The sequence below is a fragment of the Ursus arctos genome, unplaced genomic scaffold, assembly GCF_023065955.2.
Source record: "Ursus arctos isolate Adak ecotype North America unplaced genomic scaffold, UrsArc2.0 scaffold_25, whole genome shotgun sequence".
In the NCBI taxonomy this organism is placed as follows: Eukaryota; Metazoa; Chordata; class Mammalia; order Carnivora; family Ursidae; genus Ursus; species Ursus arctos.
The window spans coordinates 8,197,047-8,222,070 of record NW_026622930.1 but is presented as its reverse complement, the minus strand read 5'-3'; the positions used below and the strand labels follow the sequence as shown (position 1 = coordinate 8,222,070).

Below are 25,024 nucleotides of genomic sequence, written 5' to 3'. Positions count from 1 at the left end.
GGCCTCAGGAGACAAGGGTCTCCCAAGCTGTGCTGCTAGAGTCCAAGTCTCGCTCCTTCTCCTTGTAGGCTTGTGGCTCTGTGCAAATTGCCCTCTGTGTCCCCGTTTCTCCATCTGTAGAAGGAGGATGCTGATCGTACCTGCTTCATGCAGTGACTAGCTTGATGAGTCAGTGTGTGCAGAAGCGTGCGGTCAGTGCCTGGCAAATTGTGTGCGTCTCGTCATAGCCTGGCTTTTTATAATCTGTTGCAAACAGTTTTTCTCGACACATCATTTATCTTTTGACAGCATTTATGGTGTCTCTTCTGGACATATAGAAGTTTTATGGTTGTATGTAATCAAATCCATCAATCCGTGTCCCCTGTTGATTTCTGGGTTTGCTGTCTTGCTGGGAAAGACTCCTTTCGAACAAATAATGTGTTAGGACTCTTTATCTCACATGTGACAGAAAAGCAAACTCAAAATGGCTTAGAAATAAAGAAAACTTATGGATTCACATCAAAGTCCAGGGGGGTAGGGCTGGCTTCAGGCAAGTCTTGATACAGTGGCTCAGACGGTGTCGCCAAGGATCTGGGGTCCCTCTCTCTGCTTGGCCCTCCACACTGGCATCATCCTTGGTTCTATCTGATGTGCGTATCCTTTACTAACATCCACAGCTGGGAGCTGGGCTGGGCTGATGGGCTTAAGTCCCACCTAAACCACCCGGTTTAAGAAGGGAGATTTCTCAAAGGAAATCTGGAATTACTTTTCCCAGGAGAGGAGGGACCATATGCTGAGCAAAGAATAACGCTGGTCCACCAGATGAATACCTTCTAGACTTTCTATTAGCACTTCCATGATTTGATTCTTTCCCTCATTCCTTCCTTCCCACCCTCCCACTCTTACTTTCTTCATCTGGGCAGCTAGAAATTATCTTGAGTTAAGAAGCGAGCTTGGGGGCACCCGGGTGGCTCAGCCGGTTAAGTGTCTGCCTTCGGCTCAGGTCATGATCCCAGTCTCCTGGGATCGTCAGGCTCCTTGCTCAACGGGGAGCCTGCTTCTCCTTCTCCCTCTGCCTTTCCCCCTGCTTGTGTTCATTTCTTTCTCTCTCTCTCTCACTAATTCTCCTGCTTGCTCTCAAATAAATAAAATCTTAACAACAACGACAAAAAAGAAGTGAGTTTGAGATCCAGTTTATTATTTTCTAGATTACTAAGCCATTGTTATAACACCATTTACATCTTTGCTGTTTGAAATGCCATCTTTATCATCACGTGGTGACCATGTACAGCGGTATCTGGTTCCAATGCACTCTGGGGTAAATCAGGTGAAAGTGTACTCCCCTTTCTGTCTGTTTACCCCAACCCCCAAATGTTCTATTTGTAGAATAAACGACTAGAGGAAGTGAAAAGAGAAGAAAGAGAATTACTAGAGGCCCAGTCTGTTCCCCTGAGAAACTATTTAATGACCCACGTTATGCCAACACTGATGCAGGGTCTGAATGAGTGTTGTAAGGTCAGACCAGATGATCCTGTTGATTTTCTGGTAAGAGTTTTTTTTTTTTTTTTAATATCAATTTGAAAACAAAAAGATCCTGAATCTAAACAGAAAGCTAGTTGAGATAGAGAAATTGTGTGTCTGGTTATTTGGGAAATAGCCTCTAAAACCTTCACAGTTTATAGTGAGATTTTCTTATTCATTTGAAAGGAAAGATTTATGGGCTTTTATTTTTCAATTGTCCACGCTAGTGGTAGTAGTGTCTTCTAAACTGACTTGTCTTTTTTTCTTTCTTTCAATTATAGGCAGAGTATCTCTTCAAGAACAATCCTGAAATGCAGTGAACCTTTAAAGATCGTGTGTGATATACCTTTGTAGAGTTAGAGATGAAGTTAACATTGTAATTTGAAATTTTGCTTGGAAAAAAAAATGCTTTTCCAGTTTTTGGAAAATTCTTTGTTTTCCCCCATAAGCAAATAGTTTATTATTTTTTAATACTTTATAAATTTTTTTTGCAAATACTTTATTAAGTAGAATATTCTAAAAAGCTGATGGCAATGCTTGACTTCACTAAAGAACTTTATTTGAAAGGTAAGGTGAAAAAGTATGTGCATAGTTCACGGGACAAACACTGATCTAATAGCTCGTTCTGAGCCAAGTGTTCTGCACACTTGGATTTACAGTAATTTATCACATGAAGAAAATCAGACTATATATTATTGGAACATGTAGGCTAATGACTTTACACAGTTTGCTATTGCCCCAATACCAATGGTGTCAGAAAGAAATGAAAATGGTTTATGCTTTGTTGACTCACACTGAGTCAGTCATTGGTTTCCATTTTCGAGTTCAGGGTCAGTATCTTAAGCAACGAGTCAGAGAAAGAACTGTAAACCTCTTGGTAGAAAAAATCCCATAACAGAATGAATAATCCTAATAATTGTGATAATTAAAAGTTGCTGAATATGTTCAACAAACTTTACAATATAGGCATAAGCAATCAATTCCTATGGTCTTTTCCAGCTTGAAAAATCCCATCATTTCCAGAATTATACTGAATGAGAAATTACCATGAGTGAGAAATGCGTTATTTCTATTTCATCTCTTCAAGTAATGTTAAATCTGAATATAACTGCACTGGTTTTTTTATATTATTATTATGGTAAAATGCATGCAACATAACATTTAACCACCGTGACCATGTTAAAGCGTACAGTCAGTGGCATTAAGCGCCCGCGCGTCTGTGCCATGAAAGGGAGGTGCGTGCAAAAGGACCTCCGACGGCTGAGGAAGCAGGAAGACCAAAGAAAAAGGCTGACAAGTCCAGCTTAACAAGAAACGGTTTATGAAGGAGACTTACGGACAGAAGTGTGTTTCAGGGTAGCCCCAAGACCAGTAGTAGATCCCCAAAAACCCACCCCCCATAAAAGCTGCTTTTATACCCTAGGGGTTGGGAGTCCACCCAATGGGAGAATAGGTGTGTGTCCGGGCGCCTGGGTGGCTCAGTCCATTGAGCATCTGACTTTTGATTTCGGTTCGGGTCATGATCTCAGGGTGGTGAGGCTGAGCTCCACGTCTGGCTCTGCGCTGGGCGTGGAACCTGCTCAAGCTTCTCTCTCTGCCCCCTCCCCCGTTAAAACAACAACAGTAACAGAAAGAATAGGTGTGCGTCATAGTCCTATTTCCAGGGCAGATCAAGGACCTTCTGCCCTAAGGGTGCACTTAAGGGCGTGGTTAAACAAAGGGAAAGAATGTGAGGGAAGGACTGACCTCTAGAAGGCTCTGGGTCACAGAGTTGTTAGCATGTCAGCGGACCGCATTTGCCCAAGATGGCGTCAGTCTGGTTCACACAGGGTTGGATACTCATCACCACTACCTAGTTGTAGAACTTTTCCATCTCCCAGACGGAAATCCTGTCCCCTGCACTACCCCTTCAACCCAGCTCCTGGCAACCACTAATCTGCTTCCTGTCTCTTCGGATTTGTTTCTTCTGGATGTTTACATAAACAGAATTGCACAATCTGTGGCCTTTCGTGTCTTCTTTCACTGGCATGTTTTCAAGGGTCATGCTGCAGCGTGTATCGGGGCTTCACTCCTTCTTGTGGCAGACGCAGCACGTGCTGTTTAACCATTCATTCGCTGATGGACAATTTGGGTAGTTTCCCCCTTCTAGATTTTGGGGACACTGCTGCTATGAACATTTGTGTACAAGTTCTTATTTGAACAGCTGGTGACAATTTTAGGGGGGGTGCATACCTAGGAGTGGAGTTGCTATCACATGGTAATTCCATGTGTAACTTGGTGAGGATCCGCCACACGTCTCTGCTGTAGCTGCACCATTTTCCACTCCCGCCAGCAAAGCATGAGGATTCCAATTTCTCTGCATCCTTACTAACGCTTGTTGCTGTGTGTGCGCGCACGCGCGTGGGTGCACGCACCGGTGATGCTAATGGGTCTGAAGTGGTGTCGTACTGTGACTAAGCACGTTTTCACATGCTTGCTGGCCGTTTGTATATCTTCGTTGCAGAAATGGACATTCAAGTCCTTTGTTCACTTTGTGTTTGGGTTGTTTGTCTTTTAGCTATTGAACTCTAAGAGTTTTTTTTATATGTTCTGCATGTAAGACCCTGATCAGATCTATGATTTGCATATATTTTCCCCTATTCTGTGGCTTGTCTTTTCACTGTCTTGATGGGTGCCCTTGAATGCAAAAAAGCTCTTAATTTTGATGACATCCAATTTACCTATTTTTTCTTTTGCTTCCCTGCACTGCTGTTGACCCTGTATACTTTAATCAAAAACACTAAGTAAATAAAGAAAACACATATTCAAGTTTGAAGGCATTAGCCTTTATAATAGTTACCTTTCATGCCTTCACAATGGTTTCATTTCACGACCTTGCTTCTTAGTTCACTGAGAAAACCCAAGCAATCAAAGAGCCATTCTGTCCTACTGCGAGCTAGCTCTGTTTCCCTTCTGTGCTCCCATCTCAGACCAACTCCTGACTTGTGCCCCGGATGCCATCCCATCTCGCATCATCAGATACTGCTCCTAGGTCTGTCTCTTCTCTCTCACAGCCTCCATTTCTCCTCCTCTTCTGGATCATCGCCCTTTGCTTCCAACTTAATATACTAGCTGCTACGCTTCAAAACAAAACAAGACAAAAATGGATTAAAATGCAAAAACCTTCCTAGACCTCTGCATCCTCCTCCAGCCATGGCCCCAATATCCTGTTCCTCTTTAGATCAAGGTTACCAGTGACCTCCAAATCCAGCTGTGAAGCCTTGGTCCTCATCTTGCTTGACCTCTGTGAGCGTTTTATCATTTCCTCCTTGAAACCCTGTCTTCCCTCCACCTGAATGTCTAAAGCATGGCCAATCCAATTCCTAATCACACTCACCTCTCCCCTCTACTGCTCCTCCCCCAGGCCCCCATCTCAGGGATTGGCAGTTCCATCCTTCCGGCTGCTCAGGCCCCAAACCTGGTGTCACCTTTGACTCTTTTTTTCCTTATCCATATTCAGTGCACCTGTGCAGCATACTGGCCCAACTTTTGCAACATATGCCCAGTTTGCCTGCTTCTCACCCCTCCAACACTACTGTCCTGGCCCAAGATATCACCATCTCCCACCTGGATTGCTGCTGTCACCTGTCCCTGGGCTGCTCCTTCCTGTGACTGCTCTCAACATATCAGCAGGGGGATCTTTTTCAAACAGATGTCAGATCCCCTCAAAGCCCTCCAAGGTCTTGCCATCTCATGTAGGATGGAAGGCAAAGTCCTGACCTAGCCAATGAGGCCCAATATAGTCTGACCCCTCATGACCTCACTGCCCCCTCACTTCGCTCTTCATTGCCAAGTGCAGTCTGCTTTGGGGCCTTTGCCTGGAATCCTCAGCCCACACATATGCCTGTGGCTCACTCACACTTCATCCTTGGTTTGGATCAAATATCATGTCCTCAGAGGGGCCTCCTCAGATCATCCTCTTGATGACATCCCACTCTGTTCCTCTTCTCTGCTTGCACGGACATCATTTTATAAGCCTATGTGTTTATTGTTTCCCCCACTAACGTATAAGCTCCCCAGAGGTGGGGATTTTGCTTTTTTCTGTATCTCTACAGATGAAAAGGGTACACAGCACATGGTAGAGATGTAATAAATATTAGTGAATGAAAGCTATTTAGCTGAAATTTTGTTATATACTTATTTTGTATATAACTAATTCAGATCTCCAGTCCTTTGACGAAGTCCATAACACACATTTCCATAGGCCGTGATGGGATACTTGAGTAACTCTGAGGATCACTAAGAGGCTTCACTGAGTGGCACTGATTTTGGCGAATTCACTATAGTGTCTAGCCCTCAGCCATGCAAGTTAAGACGAGTGATCTCAGCCATGTCTTAGTTCAGGCAGGACCCTGAGATGCTGGCTTGTCTTAACCAATCTCCTAGGAGACCAGGCGAGAAGAGAGAGTACGGATTGGACTTACAATGAGACACATAATTGTTGAGTGGGAGGATACTTGCACCCATTTCACCAGCACATTCTCTCCCTCGAAGCAGGTTATCTGAGTAGCGGATGATCACAAGTGCTTGGGGAATGTAAAACCGGGACAAGGCATTGTCTTCCACTAGCTTGATGTCTCCACCCCCAGCATACCTGTCCTGTGGTCTGGTTCTTCCTCACAAGGTGCACTTGCCTAGACATTTGGATGCGCAGTGAGTTTTTACCTCCATGACTTCCCTTGACACATTCTTCTCTTCAGAGATATTGATATATTCATTCTTCCAGGTCTTAGGTTAGGAGGCACTCTCTTTAAGGTGACTTTTCATTTTTCTGGTTTGACTCATTGTCACTTTAGAATTAAGGTCTCTGAAGGCAATTTCCCCCTAACATCTAAGCAGGTCAGCTTGTCACTGCTAAGCATCCCTCTATAGAACTATAATTTGGATGGACATATTATATATACTATAGTTTGGATAGATATATTCTTATATTACTTAAAAGAGCTGGTTTCATTTATAATAAAATACCTAGCTACAGTCTAAAAAAGATGTGTAAAACCTCTACATGGAAAATTATAAAGCGGGGCGCCTGGGTGGCTCAGTCGTTAAGCGTCTGCCTTTGGGTCAGGGCGTGATCCCGGCGTTCTGGGATCGAGCCCCACATCAGGCTCCTCCGCTGGGAGCCTGCTTCTTCCTCTCCCACTCCCCCTGCTTGTGTTCCCTCTCTCGCTGGCTGTCTCTCTGTCAAATAAATAAATAAAATCTTTTAAAAAAATGAAAATTATAAAGCACTGCTGATAGTAATTAAAAATGAAATGGAGGGATAAACTATATTAATGGCTTGTAAAGCTCAATATTGTTAATAATTCAATTCTTTCCCCCAAGTAATGATCTGTAGAGTCAATGCAATCCTAATCAAAATTCCAGTGTTTCCTTTCTCCCCTTTTTTTGGTGGGAAGTGATCATCTGATTCAGAAATGTATATGGTAATGCAGAAGAACCTAGGATAATCTTAAGGAACAACAACAAACCTGAATGACTTCACTCTCCAGACAGCAAGACTTATTATAAAGCCACAGTAATTAAGATCAATGGAAAATAAGGAGTCCAGAAACAGATCTACACATTAATAAATCACCTGATTTACAACAAATTCACCTTTGCAGTTCAATGGGGGAAAGTATGGTTTTTTCAATAAATGGTGCAGGTCATGTTGGAGAGTCATACATTAAAACAACCAAAAAACCAATCCTCCCAAAACCCCCCCAAACCCAAAAAACCCAAACGCTTGACCTCTAACTCACACTATACACAAAATTATTTTAAAATGGATCGCAGACTTAAAGAGGAAAGTCAAAACAATAAAGCTTCTAGAATAGAGTAAAAAGTAAGAGGAATTCTTCATAACCCAGGGATGGGCAAAGATTTCTCAGGGTAACATTAAAAGAGTAAAAAGTCAGGGGGCACTTGGGTGCCTCAGTTGGTGAAGCATCTGCCTTCAGCCTGGGTCATGATCCCGGAGTCCTCGAATTGAGCCTTGCATTGGGTACCCTGCTCAGCGGGGAGTCTGCTTATTCCTCTCCCTCTTCCCCTCCCCCCAGCTCATGCTGTCTCTCTCTCTTTCTCTCTCAAATAAATAAAGAAATACATAAATAAAATCTTAAAAAAAAAAAAAAAAGCCAGGACACCTGACTGGCTCAGTCCAAAGAGCGTGTGACTCTTGATCCTGGGTTCATGAGTTTGAGCCCCATGTTGCATGTAGAGATTACTTAAATAAATATCTTTTACAAAGAGTAAAAAGCCAAGCTTCAGAATTGGGAAGATATTTATGATGGATGTACAGAGATATGCACAGATATGAAGTAGGTAAATGACAGAGGACTTGTACTCAGAACATGCTAAAAATTCCTTCAAGTCAGTAAGACTGACAATCCCAATTTTTAAATTTTTTTTATTGACAATCCAATTTAAAAATAGGAAGAAGACTTGAGAAACCACCTCCTAAAAGAGGATATCCAAATGAACAGTCAGCATATTAACAAGTGCTCAAAGGCAGTAATCATCAGAGAAATGCAAATGAAGACGTAGGGGAATTCCAGCATGATGCTGGCAGATGGCTGAAATTAAATGGGACAGTTGACATCAAGTGCTGGGGAGGACGTGGAGCAACTGGAACACACATATATTGCTGGTGGGACTACAGATTGGTACTATCCCTGCGAAAACCTTTGGGAGTACATACTAAAGCTAAGTATGGGTATACACATGATCCAGCAATTCCACTATATACACTAGAGGGATGAGTGTTTATGTCTACAAAAAGGCATGTACAAGACTATTCAAGCAACATTACTCATAAAAGCCCCGAACTGGGAAAAACCCCAAATGTCCATCAATAGGAGAAAGATACTGTGATATTTACAATAGGAGAAAGTTATGGTGAAAGTACAGAATAGTACACAGCAGTGAAAATGAACTGTCACTCCCTCAACAAAGTCTTACAGACATACTGTTGAGTGAAAGAAGTTACATACAAGGGTGAATAGTGTATGATTCCATGTGTATGAAGTTGAAAAAAGAGATGTAACTAGTCCATAGTGATAGAGGTCAAAATAGGGGTTATATGGCAGTGGTGGTGGTGGTGGTAATGACAGAAGGTTATTCACTGGGAGGGAGTCTGCTGGGGTACTGAACGTTTTCTCTATCTTGATTCAAGTACTAGTTACATGAGAGTGTGCACAGGATAAAAGTCCATACATATCAAAAGGCAGTGTTATGGAGGGGTAAGTACATGCTTGTACACGTTACTGTATGACTGTACTTTAATGATCTTTCAAGGGAACCCTGGGTGGCTCAGATAGTTAAGCATCTGCCTTCAGCTCAGGTTACGATCCCAGGGTCCTGGGATCCCAGGTTTCTTCTCCCTCTGCCTGCCATTCCCCCTGTTTGTGCTCTTTCTCTCTTTCTGACAAATAAATAAAATCTTAAAAAAAAAAATCTTTTAAAAAGGAACTGGTATTCTACCTTTATTTATTTATTTTTAAAGATTTTATTTATTTATTCGACAGAGATAGAGACAGCCAGCGAGAGAGGGAACACAAGCAGGGGGAGTGGGAGAGGAAGAAGCAGGCTCATAGCAGAAGAGCCTGATGTGGGGCTCGATCCCGGAACGCCGGGATCACGCCCTGAGCCGAAGGCAGACGCTTAACCGCTGTGCCACCCAGGCGCCCCGGTATTCTACCTTTAAAAAATGAAATATACCATGTACCATAAACTAAAAACAAAACAAAAAGCTAAAAACAAAACAAAACAAAAGAGCTCCTTAAAATGCAGACCTGTTCATAGCCATGGAGTTCCTTAGAGCTACTTCAGGAAAGAAAAATACCATTTGAATTCCCATTAAGAAAAATTAGTCTTTTATGTTAAAAAAAACTGAAATTAATCAAAATGCCATTCAAATTCTTTATTTAGAGTGTTTTTGGGTATGACACATTAGGTGTTATGTACAAAGTCGGTTTAGTTGAGAAGGAAGGCAGACTCTGAGATGGCCCCCAGTAATCTGTCTGATAGTGTTCATGCCTTTGCGTACTCTCTTTCCTTTGAGTGTGGGTGGAACCCATGATCTACTTCTATCCAATGGAATCCAGCAAATCTTAGGGTACCTAAGACTGCATGAGATCATGCTAGCAGAATCTTTTGCCTTCTCAGCTTACATGCTTTGATGAAGCAAGCTGCTCTGTTGGAGAGACCCACATGGCTAAGAACTGAGAGGGCCCTTAGCAAGCAGCCAGCAAGACACTGATACCTTCAATCCAACAGCTCTGAAGACCTGAATCTTGCCAACAAACGTGTGTGGAAGTCCTTCCACAGTTGAGCCTTCAGAAGACTCCCTCCCTAGCCCACCATGAATGTATCCTTGTTCGAGACCCTAAATCAGAGGACCCAGCTAAGCCATGTCCAAATTCCTGACCCCCAGAAAATGTTCGATAATGTGGGTTTTTTTTGTTGTTTTTTGAAATGTGTTTTAAATAGTTTGAAATTTGTGGCAAATTGTTACACAGCACTAAATAACTAGTATCACTGAATATGCATCATTACTTTCTAGGAGTTCAAAATCCTGAGATGATCATTATTATGGACTGAATATTTGAATGTCCCAAAATTCATATGTTGAAGTACTAACCCCCTCCATGTGACTGTATTTGGAGATGGGGCCTCTAAGGAAGTAATTAAGGTCAAGTGCAGTCTTAAGGGCGGGGCCATGATCCAGTAGGATTAGTCTCCTTAGAAGAGACACCAGAGAGCTTGTTCTCTCTCTCTCTCTCCCTCTTCTTCCCCTCCCTCCCATCACCTCTCTTTCACTCCCCTTTCCCACCATGGGAGCACAGTAAAAAAGCTGCCATCTACAAGCCAGGACGAGTGTCCTCACCAGAAGCTGGCCATGCTGGCACCTTGATCTTGGACTTCCCAGCCTCCAGAACTGTGAGACATACATTTCTATTGTTTAAGCCACTAATTCTGTAGTATTTTGTTATGGCAGCTCATGCTAAGATAATTACCAACTGTTTTTGTTTTTTTTAGCCAGATTAATTACAGAATTGAAAATAATTGAATGGAAAAAATAATTGAATGGAAATACTGAGCAAGTCTAAGTTGTCTTTAAAGAATCAGAAACAACTTAATTCTTAAGTACCAGTACGTGCCCAGCATGATTTTGTGCGTTGGGCTTAGACTAGTTTGAACAATATAGTTAGGGTTTCTATCTTCATGCTAAGCCATGTCCAAATTCCTGACCCCCAGAAAATGTTCAATGCAGACCTGTTCATAGCCATGGAGTTCCTTAGAGCTACTTCAGGAAAGAAAAATACCATTTGAATTCCCATTAAGAAAAATTAGTCTTTTATGTTAAAAAAAAACTGAAATTAATCAAAATGCCATTCAAATTCTTTATTTAGAGTGTTTTGGGGTATGACACATTAGGTGTTATGTACAAAGTCGGTTTTAGTAAGGATGACAGAATAAATAAAAAAAAATCAGTGAGGCAGTTCTGGTTATATGATAAGGATTATAATGCAGGTAAACAGTTTAGATAAGGTGGTCTGGGAAGGCTTCTGGGAGGCAGTGACATCTGAGCTTTGACAGACTGAGAACAAAACAGCCATGGGAAGGGCTAGGGCAGCAGTGCAGAGGGGGACAAGCATGGAGGCTCTGAGGCAGCGAAGAGCTGAGCATGTTTTTGTTTGTTTGTGTTTTAAGATTTTATTTATTTGAGAGAGAAAGAGAGCACGAGCAGGGGGGGAAGGGAGAAGCAGGCTCCCTGTCGGGCTCGATCCCAGGACCCTGGGATCATGACCTGAGACAAAGGCAGATGCTTAACCGACTGAGTTTCCCAGGAGCTCCTCGGAGCTGATCATGTTGAAGGAAAAGAATAGAGGTCAGGGGCGTCTGCCTTTGGCTTGGGGCGTGATCCTGGCGTTCTGGGATCGAGCCCCACATCAGGCTCCTCCGCTGGGAGGCTGCTTCTTCCTCTCCCACTCCCCCTGCTTGTGTGCCCTCTCTCGCTGGCCATCTCTCTGTCAAATAAATAAATAAAATCTTAAAAAAAAAAAAAAAGAATAAAGGCCAGTAGGGTGAAGCACAGGGAAGAAGGGCCAAAGTTTGAGATGAGGTTAGAGGGAAAAATCAAGAGCCAGGTCACCCAAGGCCCTGTAAGCCACTCTCAAATTTGGTTTTATTCTAAGAGCAATGGGAAGCCATTAAACTGGTCTTGTTAGAGAGCGTGATAAAATCTGAGTTATGTTTTCAAAGTCCACCTGCTGGACAGAGGATGAATGAAGGAAAGCACAAATGGAAGTAGGAGAAGAGCACGGAGGCTGGCCCAACCGCCCAAGCTAGACAAGACAGTGGCTGAGACCAGGGTGGTACAGAGGACAAGAAGGGGGTGATTTCTGATGGATTGTGGGGGTGCAGCTGACAGGAGTTGACGATGGTTTGTCTATGAGTAGCGAAAGATAGGAAGGAATTGATGAGACTGACTTGCTGGTTTGGCTTCAGCTGGAAGCCCTTTGTGCTGTTGACCGAAAGGCAGAGACTAGTGGAGGCACAGGTTTGAGCCACTTCTCATCAACATGCTATTGAAGTTCTCCCTTTTGTGCAAATGGTAGTAGACACATTCCTTTTCTTTTTAAAATATTTTACTTACTTATTTGAGAGGTGGGGGGAGAGCACAGAGGGAGAAGCAGACTCTCCGTTGAGCAGAGGGCCCGATGTGGGGCTTGATCCCAGGAACCTGAGATCATAACCTGAGCTGAAGGCAGACGCTTAACCGACCGAGCCACCCAGACACCCCTAGTAGACATATTCTTTAAAACATAAACTAATAAACATCTAAAGGGAATTTAAAGAATTTAAAGAAAAGATAGCTCCAGGGTACTCATTAGATGAAAGTGCTTATGCTACTTTTTTTTTTACTTAAGGGATTTATAAATCTGGTTAATCCTAGTAAAAAGGTTTTTTTTCCAAATTTTTATTTAAATTCTAGTTAGTTAACATACAGTGTAATATTGGTTTTAGGAGCAGAATTTAGTGATTCATCACATACATGCAACACCCAGCGCTCATCACAAGGGCCCTCCTTAATCCCCATCACCTATTTGGCGCATCCCCTACCCACCTCCCCTCCATCAACCTTGTTTGTTCTCTATAGTTAGGTCTCTTGTGTCGGTTAAAAAAATTTTAAAACGTATGCATCATTAGTCATCAAATGAATCAGCGTAGTTTATTATTGGGATAAAAATCTCCATATCAACATAGTATCTCCAATTATCACCTCATAAATGACACTGAAACACAATCTAGCTAATTCAGTACGTGAAGAGGTTCTGTTCTCATAAACATTTCTGTCCATTTCTTAAATTTGAATGCACTGTCGACCTATGAGAACCAGCTTAGGAATTCTTGCCCCCTACTCATGACATTGTACTGGAGAAAATGCAATCTGAACAATCCTTAAGATACCAGTAGCAAAGGTCTTCCCCCATGTCCGCAGTCAGTAGAACACAGGCGCTGTGGTAGGGTGAGGGCTGCGGGGATGGGACAGCAGCTGGGGGGAGTGGGCAGGGCTCTGAGGATGAGCAAGGCAAGGCTAACAATAGGGATCCTGTCTTAACCAGTACTCTGGTCACTGGCTTTATCTTACCCGCTCCCCTTTCATTGGCTCAAGTTATATCCTTAAGAGGATGCTAAACATTGGTGATCCCTGAGCACCTAGCTCATTACGCACTCGTGAAGTTTGGGTTGGATTATACTGTAGTTACCAGGTGTACGGAGGGCCCTTCCTTCTGTGAACTGAAACATGACTCCAAGATACAAGTCTTGCTTTCAGAGTTTAAAATCTCTATCTCCAGGGGTGCCTGGGGGGGGGGGGGGCTCAGTTAGGTGTCTGCCTGCACTTCAGGTCATGATCCAAGGGTCCTGGGATCGAGTCCTGCATCAGGCTCCTTGCTCAGTGGGGAGCCTGCCTCTCCCTCTGCCTGCTGCTCCCCCTGCTTGTGCGCTCTCTCTCTGACAAATAAATAAAATCTTAAAAAAAAAACAACTCTATCTCCAGCCCTGACTTCTCAGCTCCTGAAACATGTTTTCAGTCACCTCATAGACATTTCTAAGGGTCCCACAGGCATTTCAAAAAACCCACCAAATGACTCTCATGACCTCATCCACTCACCCAGTTAGTTATCCTCCTGTTTCCTGGTAGCTCCCTCCACTCTGCCACCCTCCCTAGAACCTTTGAAATCCTGTCTTCTTCCTCTCCCTCCCCTCACATTCAGGATTAACTACATCTCCTAAATCTCTCAGAAATCAGCCCCTTCTTTATTCCAAACATCATCATCTCTTACCTGAACCACAGTAAGAGCTAACCTACCCTCCAGCTTCAAAAGCTCTCCCAGCTCAAATTCGTTCCCTACCCTTTGAGTGATCTTTCCTGAAAACGTAAATGTAATCTCATCACTGCTGTCAAACTTTCGACAGTTCCTCCATTCATTAAAAAAAAAAAAAAAAGATAAAATCTGAATCTTTAAACAGCTCCGGGTCTCGAAGGCCAGTCCTCTGAAGGGAGGCCTTGTTTGACCACCTTACCTAAAGTGGACCCCCTGCCCCCGTAATTCTATTATCTAGTTTATTTTATTCATGGTTCTTTTTTTTTTTTTTAAAGATTTTATTTATTTATTCGACAGAGATAGAGACAGCCAGAGAGAGAGGGAACACAAGCAGGGGGAGTGGGAGAGGAAGAAGCAGGCTCATAGCGGAGGAGCCCGATGTGGGGCTCGATCCCAGAACACCGGGATCACGCCCTGAGCCGAAGGCAGACGCTTAACCGCTGTGCCACCCAGGCGCCCCTTATTCATGGTTCTTAATTCCCTTGTCTGTTCATGGGTTCATTATTTGCCCCCCGCTTCCCAAGAATGTAGTCTAACTGGGTCAGGGATCTTGACCATTTTTCATAGTGGAAAGCGCCCTCCCAACTTAGCACAGGGACGGTGCGCGGCAGGCGCACATTCTGCTGGACAAAGGCCCCTCATTATCTGCCCCTCACTCCTCTGCAGCTTCATTCCCACCATGTGTCTGTGGTCTAGTTACTTCAAAAGTCCCCCTGTCTCCAAATAAACTTTAAATTATTTGTACTTTCCTTCATTTTGAAAAGTTGTTTCCTTTTATGCGCTTCTCCTCCTGTCCCCTTACTAAATCCTAACTTTTCTGTCAGTGTATTTTTTTTATTGTTAAGCTTTTTTTAATTAAAAAAATTTTTTTATTGATGTGTAGTTGACATACAGTGTTACATTAGTTTCAGGTATACGACATAGAGATTTGACATCAGGACATTCCTATTTTTTTTTTTTTTTTAAGATTTTACTTATCTATTTGAGAGACTGAGAGAGTGACAGAAAGCATGAGTGGGAGGAGAGGGAGAAGCAGGCTCCCCACTGAGCAGGATGCGGGACTTGATCCCAGGACCCTGGACCCGGTGATCACAACCTCAGGTGGAGGCAGACACCCAAACAACTGAGCCACCCAGGTTGCCCTATGAGGACATTTCTAAAGTCACCTTGGGAAGTCTACCTTGATTCCACCAACAAGTATACTTCCTTCTGTCTTTAGCAAGTAACACCGCATCTAGCACATTCTAGGTACTAAATAAATATTTGTTAATTGTGCTATCTAGCTGCCTCATTATAGAGAAGGCTGTGGAGCAGCTGGAGACTGAAAGCACAGAGGTTTCATGACCCTGTCTCCTTCATTGCCTTTTGACATGCCAGGCAGAGGACAGCCATGAGCTCAAGAAGTTCCCATTCTTTAATTTTTTTTTTTAAAGATTTTATTTATTTATTCGACAGAGACAGAGACAGCCAGCGAGAGAGGGAACACAAGCAGAGGGAGTGGGAGAGGAAGAGGCAGGCTCATAGCGGAGGAGCCTGATGTGGGGCTCGATCCCATAACGCCCTGAGCCAAAGGCAGACGCTTAACCGCTGTGCCACCCAGGCGCCCCCATTCTTTAATTCTTAGCATACATCATCAGTGCCTAGCTTTATGAGCAAATTTTAAGACCACAGCCTTAATGTATTTTATTGATTTCTCTGGATCTCAGATTTTCAAACTTTTAAGGGCAGGTCTGCTACTGGGCCCCCAACCAAAACCCCTTGATGACAAAACGGTAGGGGAACAAGCAGAAGAATTGAGATTCAAGGACAAGTCAGTCTCCCAATCAGCGCTGTTCAACAGAAATAAGGGCCATGTGTATAATTTAACATTTTCGAGTGGCCACATTTTAAAAGGAAACAGATGAAATTAACTTTCATGAATTTTTTTATATATCCAAAATACTATTTCAGCATGTAACGAATATAAAACACATCGGTTAGGTATCTCATTCTTTTATTCCTACTAAGATCTCTGAAATCTTATTTTGCACTTACAGTACATCTTAAATGGACTAGCTTCATTTCAAGTGCTCAAAAGTCACATGTGACAAATGGCTATAGTCCTGGACAATGCAGGTTTAGGTCCTGTGCTTCTCCTACTGAGCCTTTAGTCCTAGACCGCTTGTCCTACTAGATGTTCTGTGAAAACAGGTTAAGTCCTTTGCCAAATTTCGAGGTTATACAAGTCCATATTAATCTACTTAAATAATTTAGAACTTCATCCCTTCCGTATTTAATTCCTTCTAGCCCCTCCATAAACCTTCTGTGTGACGCTTTAGAACGCGTTCTAATTAGCAGAGGGAAGGAGTGCATTTAAGAGTCGGGCTCAGGCACTCTTCCTCCAGTTTTTGCTGGGGGGTGGGGAGTCCACTCCTAGGTCCCACCCCAGGGATAGATCGGGCTGCAAAACACAGTCTTTGCTAAAATCCCAATGGTTACTGCCATCGATCCTTCTACTTAAGTGCAGCTTTACCAGGAAGTTCCTGCTAGTAAAATCAGCTCGTGTTCCAGAACTCGCTGTCATCACAGTGCCGCCCCGCAAATATATTCATTCAACAAACACTTCTTGAGCGCCTGCGTACACACTTTGGTGGAAAAATCAGCGGAAAGCCAGAGACGGGGGACCTCAGTCTAACAGGAGAGGGGGAGTCCCAATAACCAGCCCGTACTAAGCACTCCTGCATCAACCAACACATGCAGCAGTCGACAGGATCCCGGGGAGCAGGTCTTACTCTCACTTCGCAGAGCAGCAGGAAGACGCCGAGCAACTTGCGACCACACAAGGCACCGACCCGAGCAGCCGCGTCCTAAGCCCGGCACTCGGGCGGCTCACCCGGCACACATGGGTGCCTCGGTCCCCGCCGAACGCCGCCACGGACGCCGTTCGAGGGGAAGCGCGGCCGCCGCGACCTCGGGGGGCGAGAGCGGCGGCGCATTGTGAGGTGCCGCGTGGTGCTCATCGGCGACAGGAGAGTCCCCGCTCGAGGAACGGCCAGCCACCCGGAGCCTCCCGCACCTCTCCCAGCCGACACCGGACACCCACCGTGGAAGTGCGACGGCGTTGGGGCGGAAATTGCCCGACCGTCGGCCGCCTCACGAACTACCGTTCCCGTGAGGCTGCGCGGCGCTGGGCGGCTTTTGCGCAGGCGCGCGCACGGCGTGCGTGGCGGCGTCAGCAGTTCTAGAACGTTGCTGTGGTAGCGCTCGGGCGCCATGTTAGGACGAAGGGGAAGGAGGAGAAGCGCTTAAAGCGGCGGGAGCGGTGCGGGAGTGGGGTTGGACCCAGGGCTGAGGCAGGCCCCCCCCTCCCTCCCGCCTCAGTGGATCATGCCCAGGGCGGCAGCGGCGGCGGTTGCGGGGGGGAAGTGACTGGGCGGTGCCGGCGCAGGAGACGATGCCGTTGTAAGTGATTTGTATTCTGTTTTCTCTCGCACGCCGGCGGGGCCTTGGGGGCGTCGGGGGAGGGGGGAGGGGGTGGCGCGAGAGCCGGGCCCTCGCCCCGTGGGGGAGGCAGGCGGGAACCGGGCTCTTCCTGTTTCCTCACCCGCTCGCCGCCGCACTTCCCCTTGTGCTCGGTTCCCGCTTCCCCCAACCCCTTCCTGGCTCCGCGGCCGTCGGGCCGGGGGCCTTCCCCTTCCGGAACGGCCGGGGGAATCTGAACCTTAGTGCTCCCGCTTCTCCGCCCCGTCCGGGGAAAAAAAAAAGAAAAAGAAAAAGAGAAAACAATGCCCGGTGGCGGGGAAGGAAGGTCCCGCTCGTTGCGGGGTCTGCACACGGCGTTCAGGTTCACTTTCGGCGTCTCTCGGCTCGTTTCGATGCTTCTCTTCCTGGTCTACCTCCGCTGCGTCCCTCTCTTCCTGCCGTTTCCAAGATGCCCAAATCGTGCGCCAGAGTTAACCCACTTCCATGTCCGAGCTTGCACAAGCACTAGCTAAAAGCCCAGTTTTGAGCGTTGAGTCTCGCTTTTTGGAAGCCTCGCTACCCCCCCCCCCCCCCGCTCCAGTCCTCCCTAGGCTTCCCACCGTCCGCAAAGGGGCACTTGCCAGGGTGTCCTCCGCAACGCGCTGTGTTAGGTATTGCTCTGTGTTCTGTTTTGATAGGATACAGTCGGATGCATTCTGCTTCCTTCTCCTTCCATCTCCAGTGGTACTTTTAATTTTTCGATCGTAGACTTAAAGCTAGTCCATCCTTGCCTTCTAATCTTACTAGGTCTGCGTCTTATATTCTTTCCCTTGTAGCGTTTTTAAGAAGTTTTTCTTTTCTCTGTTTCAAAGAATGTGATGTAATCTGAGAACTCATTGTTGGGTTCGAAAGTAGATTACAGTTTTTGTTTTTTGTTTTTTCCTGCGTATATCCAGCAGTGTAGAGGCCTAAATAGTGAGACTGCATTTCTTCCATTTTTGAACATTCTAGTGTAAGAGAGTGCTTCTTTGAGAGGAGGGACCGTATTTTTTCCTTTGTAGGCTCCAAACGAACTATATAATTGACACTCGAAGTTTTATTTATGTGCCAAATAAAGGTTTTATGATTTTTAGACACCTAATACAGCACCTCAGGTTTATCTGTTTTTTTAAGTAAAGACAATTTCTTTTTCGCAAGTATTACAGATTATAGTTTTACAATTTTATTTATTTGTCTCTGTGTATGTATGTGTCTCTCTTTACAGGTGAGGCTCTAACTTTGACACAGGCTTTAAGATACCTATTGCTTTTTACACAGTATTTTAAAAAAGAATTTCATGCACCTCTTCCTCACCCACTCCTGTCATTTTTAAGAGGCCTATCAACATATTTCTGTAAATGAGAATATTTCTTAGTTTTAATTAAATATGCAGGCCTGAAGTCTTAGAATCTGCAAGATCACTGTTAATTGAGTCATTCATCCTTTTATGAAATGCTAGAGACACTAGGAACACTGATTTTTGTGGCATTTTTCGGTTCAGCAGCTATTAAAATAAATGTTTTTAGTGATGCCATGTGACTTCTTTGTGTTAGCTCACATTGCTGTGCTTGAAAAGCAACTTTGTGATAATCATGTCAGTATTAAGATTTGATCAGTGATAGGAAATGTACAACTTAAGAGGTTTTAATTAGAAATAACACAACTGTATCTTTTTCTGTAGAAAATAAAAATACTTTCATACCTACTTTTTCCCAGCCTTCTTTGAGGAAGGGAGGTGTACATTTTCTTTAAAGACCTAAAAGCATAAATTTTCTTGGAAGTTCAAATATATAAAATGGAAGACAGAGTTTAGACAGCAGATTCACACATGGATAATTGGCTTTCCATTGTGTTTTTTGAAATGTGAACAATATGCCTAGTTTTTCATTAGCTGTCCGTCTCATTTTTAATCCTAAGTGTACTGTACTTTTAAGTAAACAACAAAAAGACCAGGCTGCTAGCTAAATAGGCCTTTTTCCTTATTAATTGACTTCCTTTGTTTTTCATATTCTGGTGTCATATGTCAAATGTCTTTCATTTTGTTTCTTTGAAGTTTTGAATTGTGATTTCCAGGCTTATCGTGCTTGATTTCCACTTGAATTTTAGTATGCCTGTCCTGTTAAATTTGGGTGGGTGGGTGGGATTGTGGTATAGACCATAGTTAAGCTGTCAGAGTGGGTTAAATCAAAATAGATTACTGAAGTTTAGGTCATTACAGCATTGTGAACAGTGTTCATATTTGATCTAAAACTCATATGTAATAGTATGTATAATTTTGAAAGGCAGGTATGATTTAAGAGCTGTGGTGATGAAGCTTCCAAAAATTTTGGTAATCTTTAGGATCCATTATTATAGGGTTTCTCTAGTAGGTACTGTTGACATTTAGGGCCAGACAGTTCTCTGAAGGGGGCCATCTTGTGTGTTGTAAGGTGTTGAACAGCATCCTTGGCCTTTACCTACTAGATTTCAGGAGCCCCACCTCCCATCTCTCCACTAGTGACAACTGAAAAATGTCTCTCTCCAGATGTTGCTAGGTGTACCCTGGCAAGATTCTCCTTGTTGAGAATCACTGCATTAATAGAGTATAAAGCCTTTCTGGGAACTGTATTGTGATTTCTGCCCTACTCTATGCTGGACAGATCAATTATTTGCATCAGCTCAGTTCTGGCTATCACAAGTGTAATAAAGATTTTGAGAGTAACCATCGTCAATGACCTAACATTCATACCACATTCATAGAATGTTGTTAAAGTTACTGGAAGAGATATTTAGCAAGACTTGGGGGAGACAGTAGCTTTTCTCCCAAATATTTGGAGCAGTCAGAAAAAAAGAACTTCATGAAGTCATAGCAAGTAGAACTGGAATCTGTTGGTGGGTGGTGATGGGTACCAGTGATTCTCACATTGTGATCTGTGGAACCCCGGGGATCTCTGAGATACTTTTAAGGAGAACATAAATTTCAAACTATTTTCATAATAGTGCTGAAATGTTATGTCTTTTTTACTCTATTGACATTTGCATCGATCGTGTGAACGCAGTAGTGGATAATGCTCTTCTTGCCTTAGGAAAAATGGAGGCATAGGCACCATATTGTACTAGTAGTCATTGTATTCCTTTATCATACAAATAACACATTTTAAAAAGTTCTTGATGAAACAGTAAAACACATTAATTTTAATAAATTCTGACTCTCGAATTTATGTCTTGCATAAGCCTTGATAAATTGGGAAGAACACATAAAGCTGTATACTAAAAAGTAAATGGTTGTTTTGAGAAAAGCATATGTCTGATTAATTTGTGAGCTAAACTAGTATTTTTCTCTTGGAGCTCTTTTATCTGAAAAAACAAATGATGAACTGTGGGTATTGACACTTGGACCATTTAGCATTTTCCTAAAAATGAAGTGAGCCTGTCTCTTTAAGGAAAGCAGCTGACAGCATTGGTGGCCAAATGATAAATTTGAACTTGAAGATTAAAAACGAGAATTTTGGAAGGCTTGTTTCTGTCATTGTGAGCTTGACAGCTTCCTACTAGTTGAAAAATAGTTCTGATTATATTGGTAGTGATATTAATGATACCGGTTTTTAAAAAATATACTTTGTATTAATGTGTCAACATTTGGAAGATAAGCTTAATTTTGATGTCATAAAAATCATACATCAGTAAAAGGTACATTCAAAGTGCAGTGTAGATCAGTGGATTTTTTTTTTAAGATTTTATTTTTAAGTAATCTGTACACCCAACATAGGGTTTGAACCCACAACCCTGCGATCAAGAGTCACAGGCTCCACCTGCAAAGCGCCCCAGACCAATGGATTTTAATGCAGTAGTATAAGGGGTTTATTGATACGGTTTCAGCTTTGATACTGTAACTAATCTTCAATAAAATACCACTTGTGGAGTTTTGGTGTAGTATCATAGAAGAATATCCTCAATTATTTGACAAGGACATTGAAATACTCTTCCAGTTAGGATGGTGTGATGCCAGGTTTTCTTCATATGTGTTTACCAAAACAACTTGTCAGAGGGATTGAATGCAGAAGCAGATAGAGGAATACAGCTGTCTTTGATTAAGCCATAATTAAAGAGATTTACAAAAATGCAAAGCAGTAGGATTAGTGTCACTAAATTTTTTGTTTTGGAAGACAGTTTTAAAAAAATTATATTGACATGTAATAGATTTGTTACTTTAATACATAAACATTTAAAAATTTATCCCAGTTACAATTCCAATGCTGTAAATATGGGCAGACATAATCCATATAAGCAAAAGATCTTTGGGGTCCTCAATACGTCTTAAGAATTGTAAAAGGAGTCTGTGACCAAAAAGTTTGAGAACTTGGGAATTGCTGCCTTACAGGAACAGCTAACTGCTGCACCACGGGCTATTTCCAGTGGTGATGTCATTGCAGCCTTTCTGGGTGGTTTTTGGATAGTGTGGAGGGATGGACATACATGTGGTTTAAAGATTTTTTGTTGTTGTCGATGCAAAACAATTAATTGGATAACCTTTAGGGAAGATAACTTCTAACAGAATGATTTTGGTTTTCAGATTTTAGGATTTAGAGATTTGAATTGTTTGCTGCGGAATAAATGTTGGCTATGGTTTTGGAATGTGGTGTATTACCTTAAGTCTGTTCTCAGTTCATGCTTTTTGATGGAGAAGTTAGGAGATATTGGAATTGAATATATGAACCTGAATTCAGTTCCTGTTCCCTAGTCACCCCATTCCCTACCCTGCCCCTCTCAGGTGAAAGCCTTCTGGCCAGAATGAAGCCATTTGGATTCCTAGTATTTCCCATTTTGGTGGAGTTGGAGGCATGTTTTTTGTTTTGTGTGTTCATTGTTCTGATTAATCAGCACCTTTAAATGCACATTCTCAGTTTATGATTTGTAAAACAGCAGAACTGCAGGAGATATTAGTTCCCTTTAAAGTTGATTAAATTGAGGGGTGCCTGGGTGGCTCAGTCCGTTAAGTGTCTGCCTTCAGCTCAGGTCATGATTCCGGGGTCCTGGCATCGAGCCCCGCATCAGGCTCCCTACCAAGATGGGAGTCTGCTTCTCCTTCTGCTGTTCCACCTGCTTGTGATTGCGCTCGTGTGTGCGCGCTCTGTCTCTCTGTCAAATAAATAAATAAATAAAAATAAAGTTAGTTAAATTGAGGCTTAAAGTAGTCACTTGTCCAGGGTCTTAAGGGTGCTTAAGTTGTAGATTGGGGCTTAATTCAGCTGTGGGTTCCATGTACCCTTCTCATTCTAGTACTATACCATCTGCTATGGACTTTGTTGGGAACTATGTTTCATCAGTTCAGTTGGAGCAGAATTAATTTTCAATATCACATTTCTTGCGTGTAGAATATTTGAATCTCAAGTTTTTTTTTTATATACTGGTGACATGTATTATATATGTATAGTATACATAAAGTGTAATATACTACAGAACCTGAGATCTTAGAGTGTATTTTTAGGTTTATTTATTTAAAGCCACGTACAGATTTACCACCCTACACTCTCATTTTGTGACCACTGCCTTCTGTGGAATGTGTTATTTTTTAATCTTTGGGTTGTAGGTCTGCAGAATTATATAACCTTCTCATTTGTGGAAATTTAAGGATTTGGGAAAGGAAAAATGTAAGGATTTTGCTAGATATCTTTATTTTCTACCTCTTTTCTGTCACAGAATTGTCTTTCAAATTCGTATTCCCACTGTGTTTTGTCCAGAAACCAGCTTCTTGTATTTTATGATGGCGTTTATAATTTTGGGGTTGTAAAAGAATAGTGGTCTTGTCATTTTGGTCCTCAGAAACATCTTGCATTTCCTGAAGTTAACGTGTTACAATACTATGACAACGTATTTTTGACCATTCTTTCTAATCCATCTTTATACTTTTTCAGATTTTCTGTTTTATTTACATTTTCTTCATTTTCAGTTTGTAGTTGGCAAACTGATGCATGAGTACTATGGTCTGACAGGTTTTTTACTTCTAGCTCTTTGGGAGAAAGAGGGCAAGGGGGCAGTTGGAGGTGACCTTAGGAAGGAAGAATAACTTCGTCATTTTTGTAACTGAGTAACAAGTACCCTTCCCCTGCATAATCAGCCTTGCATTTCCAAAGTTTGGCCTTGGGATTCATCATAATTTAGTCCCTTTGAGCGTAAATTATTACTGGGACCTCTGCTGCTGCCTCCTAAATACCGGCTGATTGACCTCGAATACATATTTTAGGAGAATGGCGAGGTTGTAAATGTGTTTGGTACCACTTACACAGAACACGTGGGGGGTGAATTAGTGATTCTTGGTAAAATTTCTTAGTGATCAGATACAGGGTCTTGGTTCTAGGCTTGACTAAGCTACTAGTAAAATTAAAACATCCTATGTTAAACTTTTTGTGAAAGAGATTATATTATTTCTGTTAAGAATTAATTGAATGAATATTCAGACCCTTATTCCATTTCTGTCTGGTGTGCTTTCTTTCCTCCTTAATCCCAGTGGGCACATGATGTTTAAGGCCTCTTTGCAGCAAATTATATTGTGGTGAATTGTTACATTAAATATGTTTTTGTGATTTATCTGATTGCTTCCAAAGAAGACTATCAGGCAAATTAAGATTTCAGTTTTAACATGAGTAAAGCTAGGAAGAAATGATAAAGTGTTTTCTATTGGCTGGTAGCTATGAATTTTGACTTTGTTGATACTGTTAGGCCACAGCATATTCCACATGCCCAATATGAGGAGGCAGGGATTCATCAGTAGTGTGAGCTTTGTTTAAATTGGGGTGCAAAGTCATTAAACATTAACTATTGGGTAAAACACTATTGGTGGTTTGTTGTCCTTTCCTTTTCTGTGTTAGTCATCTGCCTAGACTGCCTTCCCTCCTACCCCCCATCAAAGTCATTTGGAGTGCACACCTCCTTAATGATTTTCTTTGGCATAGCCTTGATTCTTTGTTTCTGTAGTATTTATTTTAAGCTTTTACTTTGCACTTACTTGTTTTTTTTAAGGTTCTGAGTCCCAGACCAAATCTGAGATTGTCACTGAGAGCAGAGACTATCTTTGTATTCCTGATCTTAGTGTTGTCTTTCATACATATTTAGGAATTCAGTAAATTTTAGCCTAATAAATGCTATACTTTTTGGCAAAATTAAGTTAAATTAGAAAAAGATGCTTTTAGAAAAACTGGATTGATGAAGTTTGATAACCTTGAATGCCTTAGCAGTTTTCTGGAACAATGAAAACATGGTTTGCTGTACTTAACTATTTCTGAATGCAGTATTGCATGGGAAAAAATCCATTTTTTAGAGTCTTGTTTATTTCAGTTTAAGATAATTGCTTTGATTAGCATAAATGGATTTATTAAATCTAACAATCAAAATACTAATTATTGTTTTAAATTGAACATTTATTTGGTGTCTCTTGCTGCCAGGGAGTAATTTTAGGGCATGATTTTGGCCTCCTTACTATCACTAACCTAATTTAATGGTGAATAAATAGTAGAATTAGATGATTTTCACCTTTTGTATGGCGTCATTTATATTTAATTTAAAAAACAATTTAACAAGTTGAAACAAACCTTCATAAAGTGCAAAGTGAAAATTCTATCTTCGTTCTTTCTGGTGTGTTTTTATGTATC

The 25,024-nt window shown here is 42.3% G+C and overlaps 2 protein-coding genes across 4 annotated transcripts in view; both read left to right on the top strand.

Moving 5' to 3' along the window:
* Window positions 1-3,498, top strand: part of AK7 (adenylate kinase 7) — a 56,188-nt gene extending 52,690 nt beyond the window's left edge. Inside the window, exons 17-18 of the mRNA XM_026515339.4 lie at window positions 1,366-1,524; window positions 1,782-3,498. Of these exons, the coding sequence (XP_026371124.3) occupies window positions 1,366-1,524; window positions 1,782-1,820 (198 nt within the window). The 3' untranslated portion in view covers window positions 1,821-3,498. The remainder of the gene's footprint in view (window positions 1-1,365; window positions 1,525-1,781) is intronic.
* An 11,252-nt stretch (window positions 3,499-14,750) lies between these two features.
* PAPOLA (poly(A) polymerase alpha) overlaps window positions 14,751-25,024 on the top strand; it is a 59,612-nt gene continuing 49,338 nt past the window's right edge. For all 3 annotated transcript variants that reach the window (XM_044389940.3, XM_044389939.3, XM_026515336.4), the window contains exon 1: window positions 14,751-17,357. In XM_044389940.3, coding sequence (XP_044245875.1) covers window positions 17,350-17,357 — 8 coding nt within the window. In that variant the 5' untranslated portion in view covers window positions 14,751-17,349. The remainder of the gene's footprint in view (window positions 17,358-25,024) is intronic.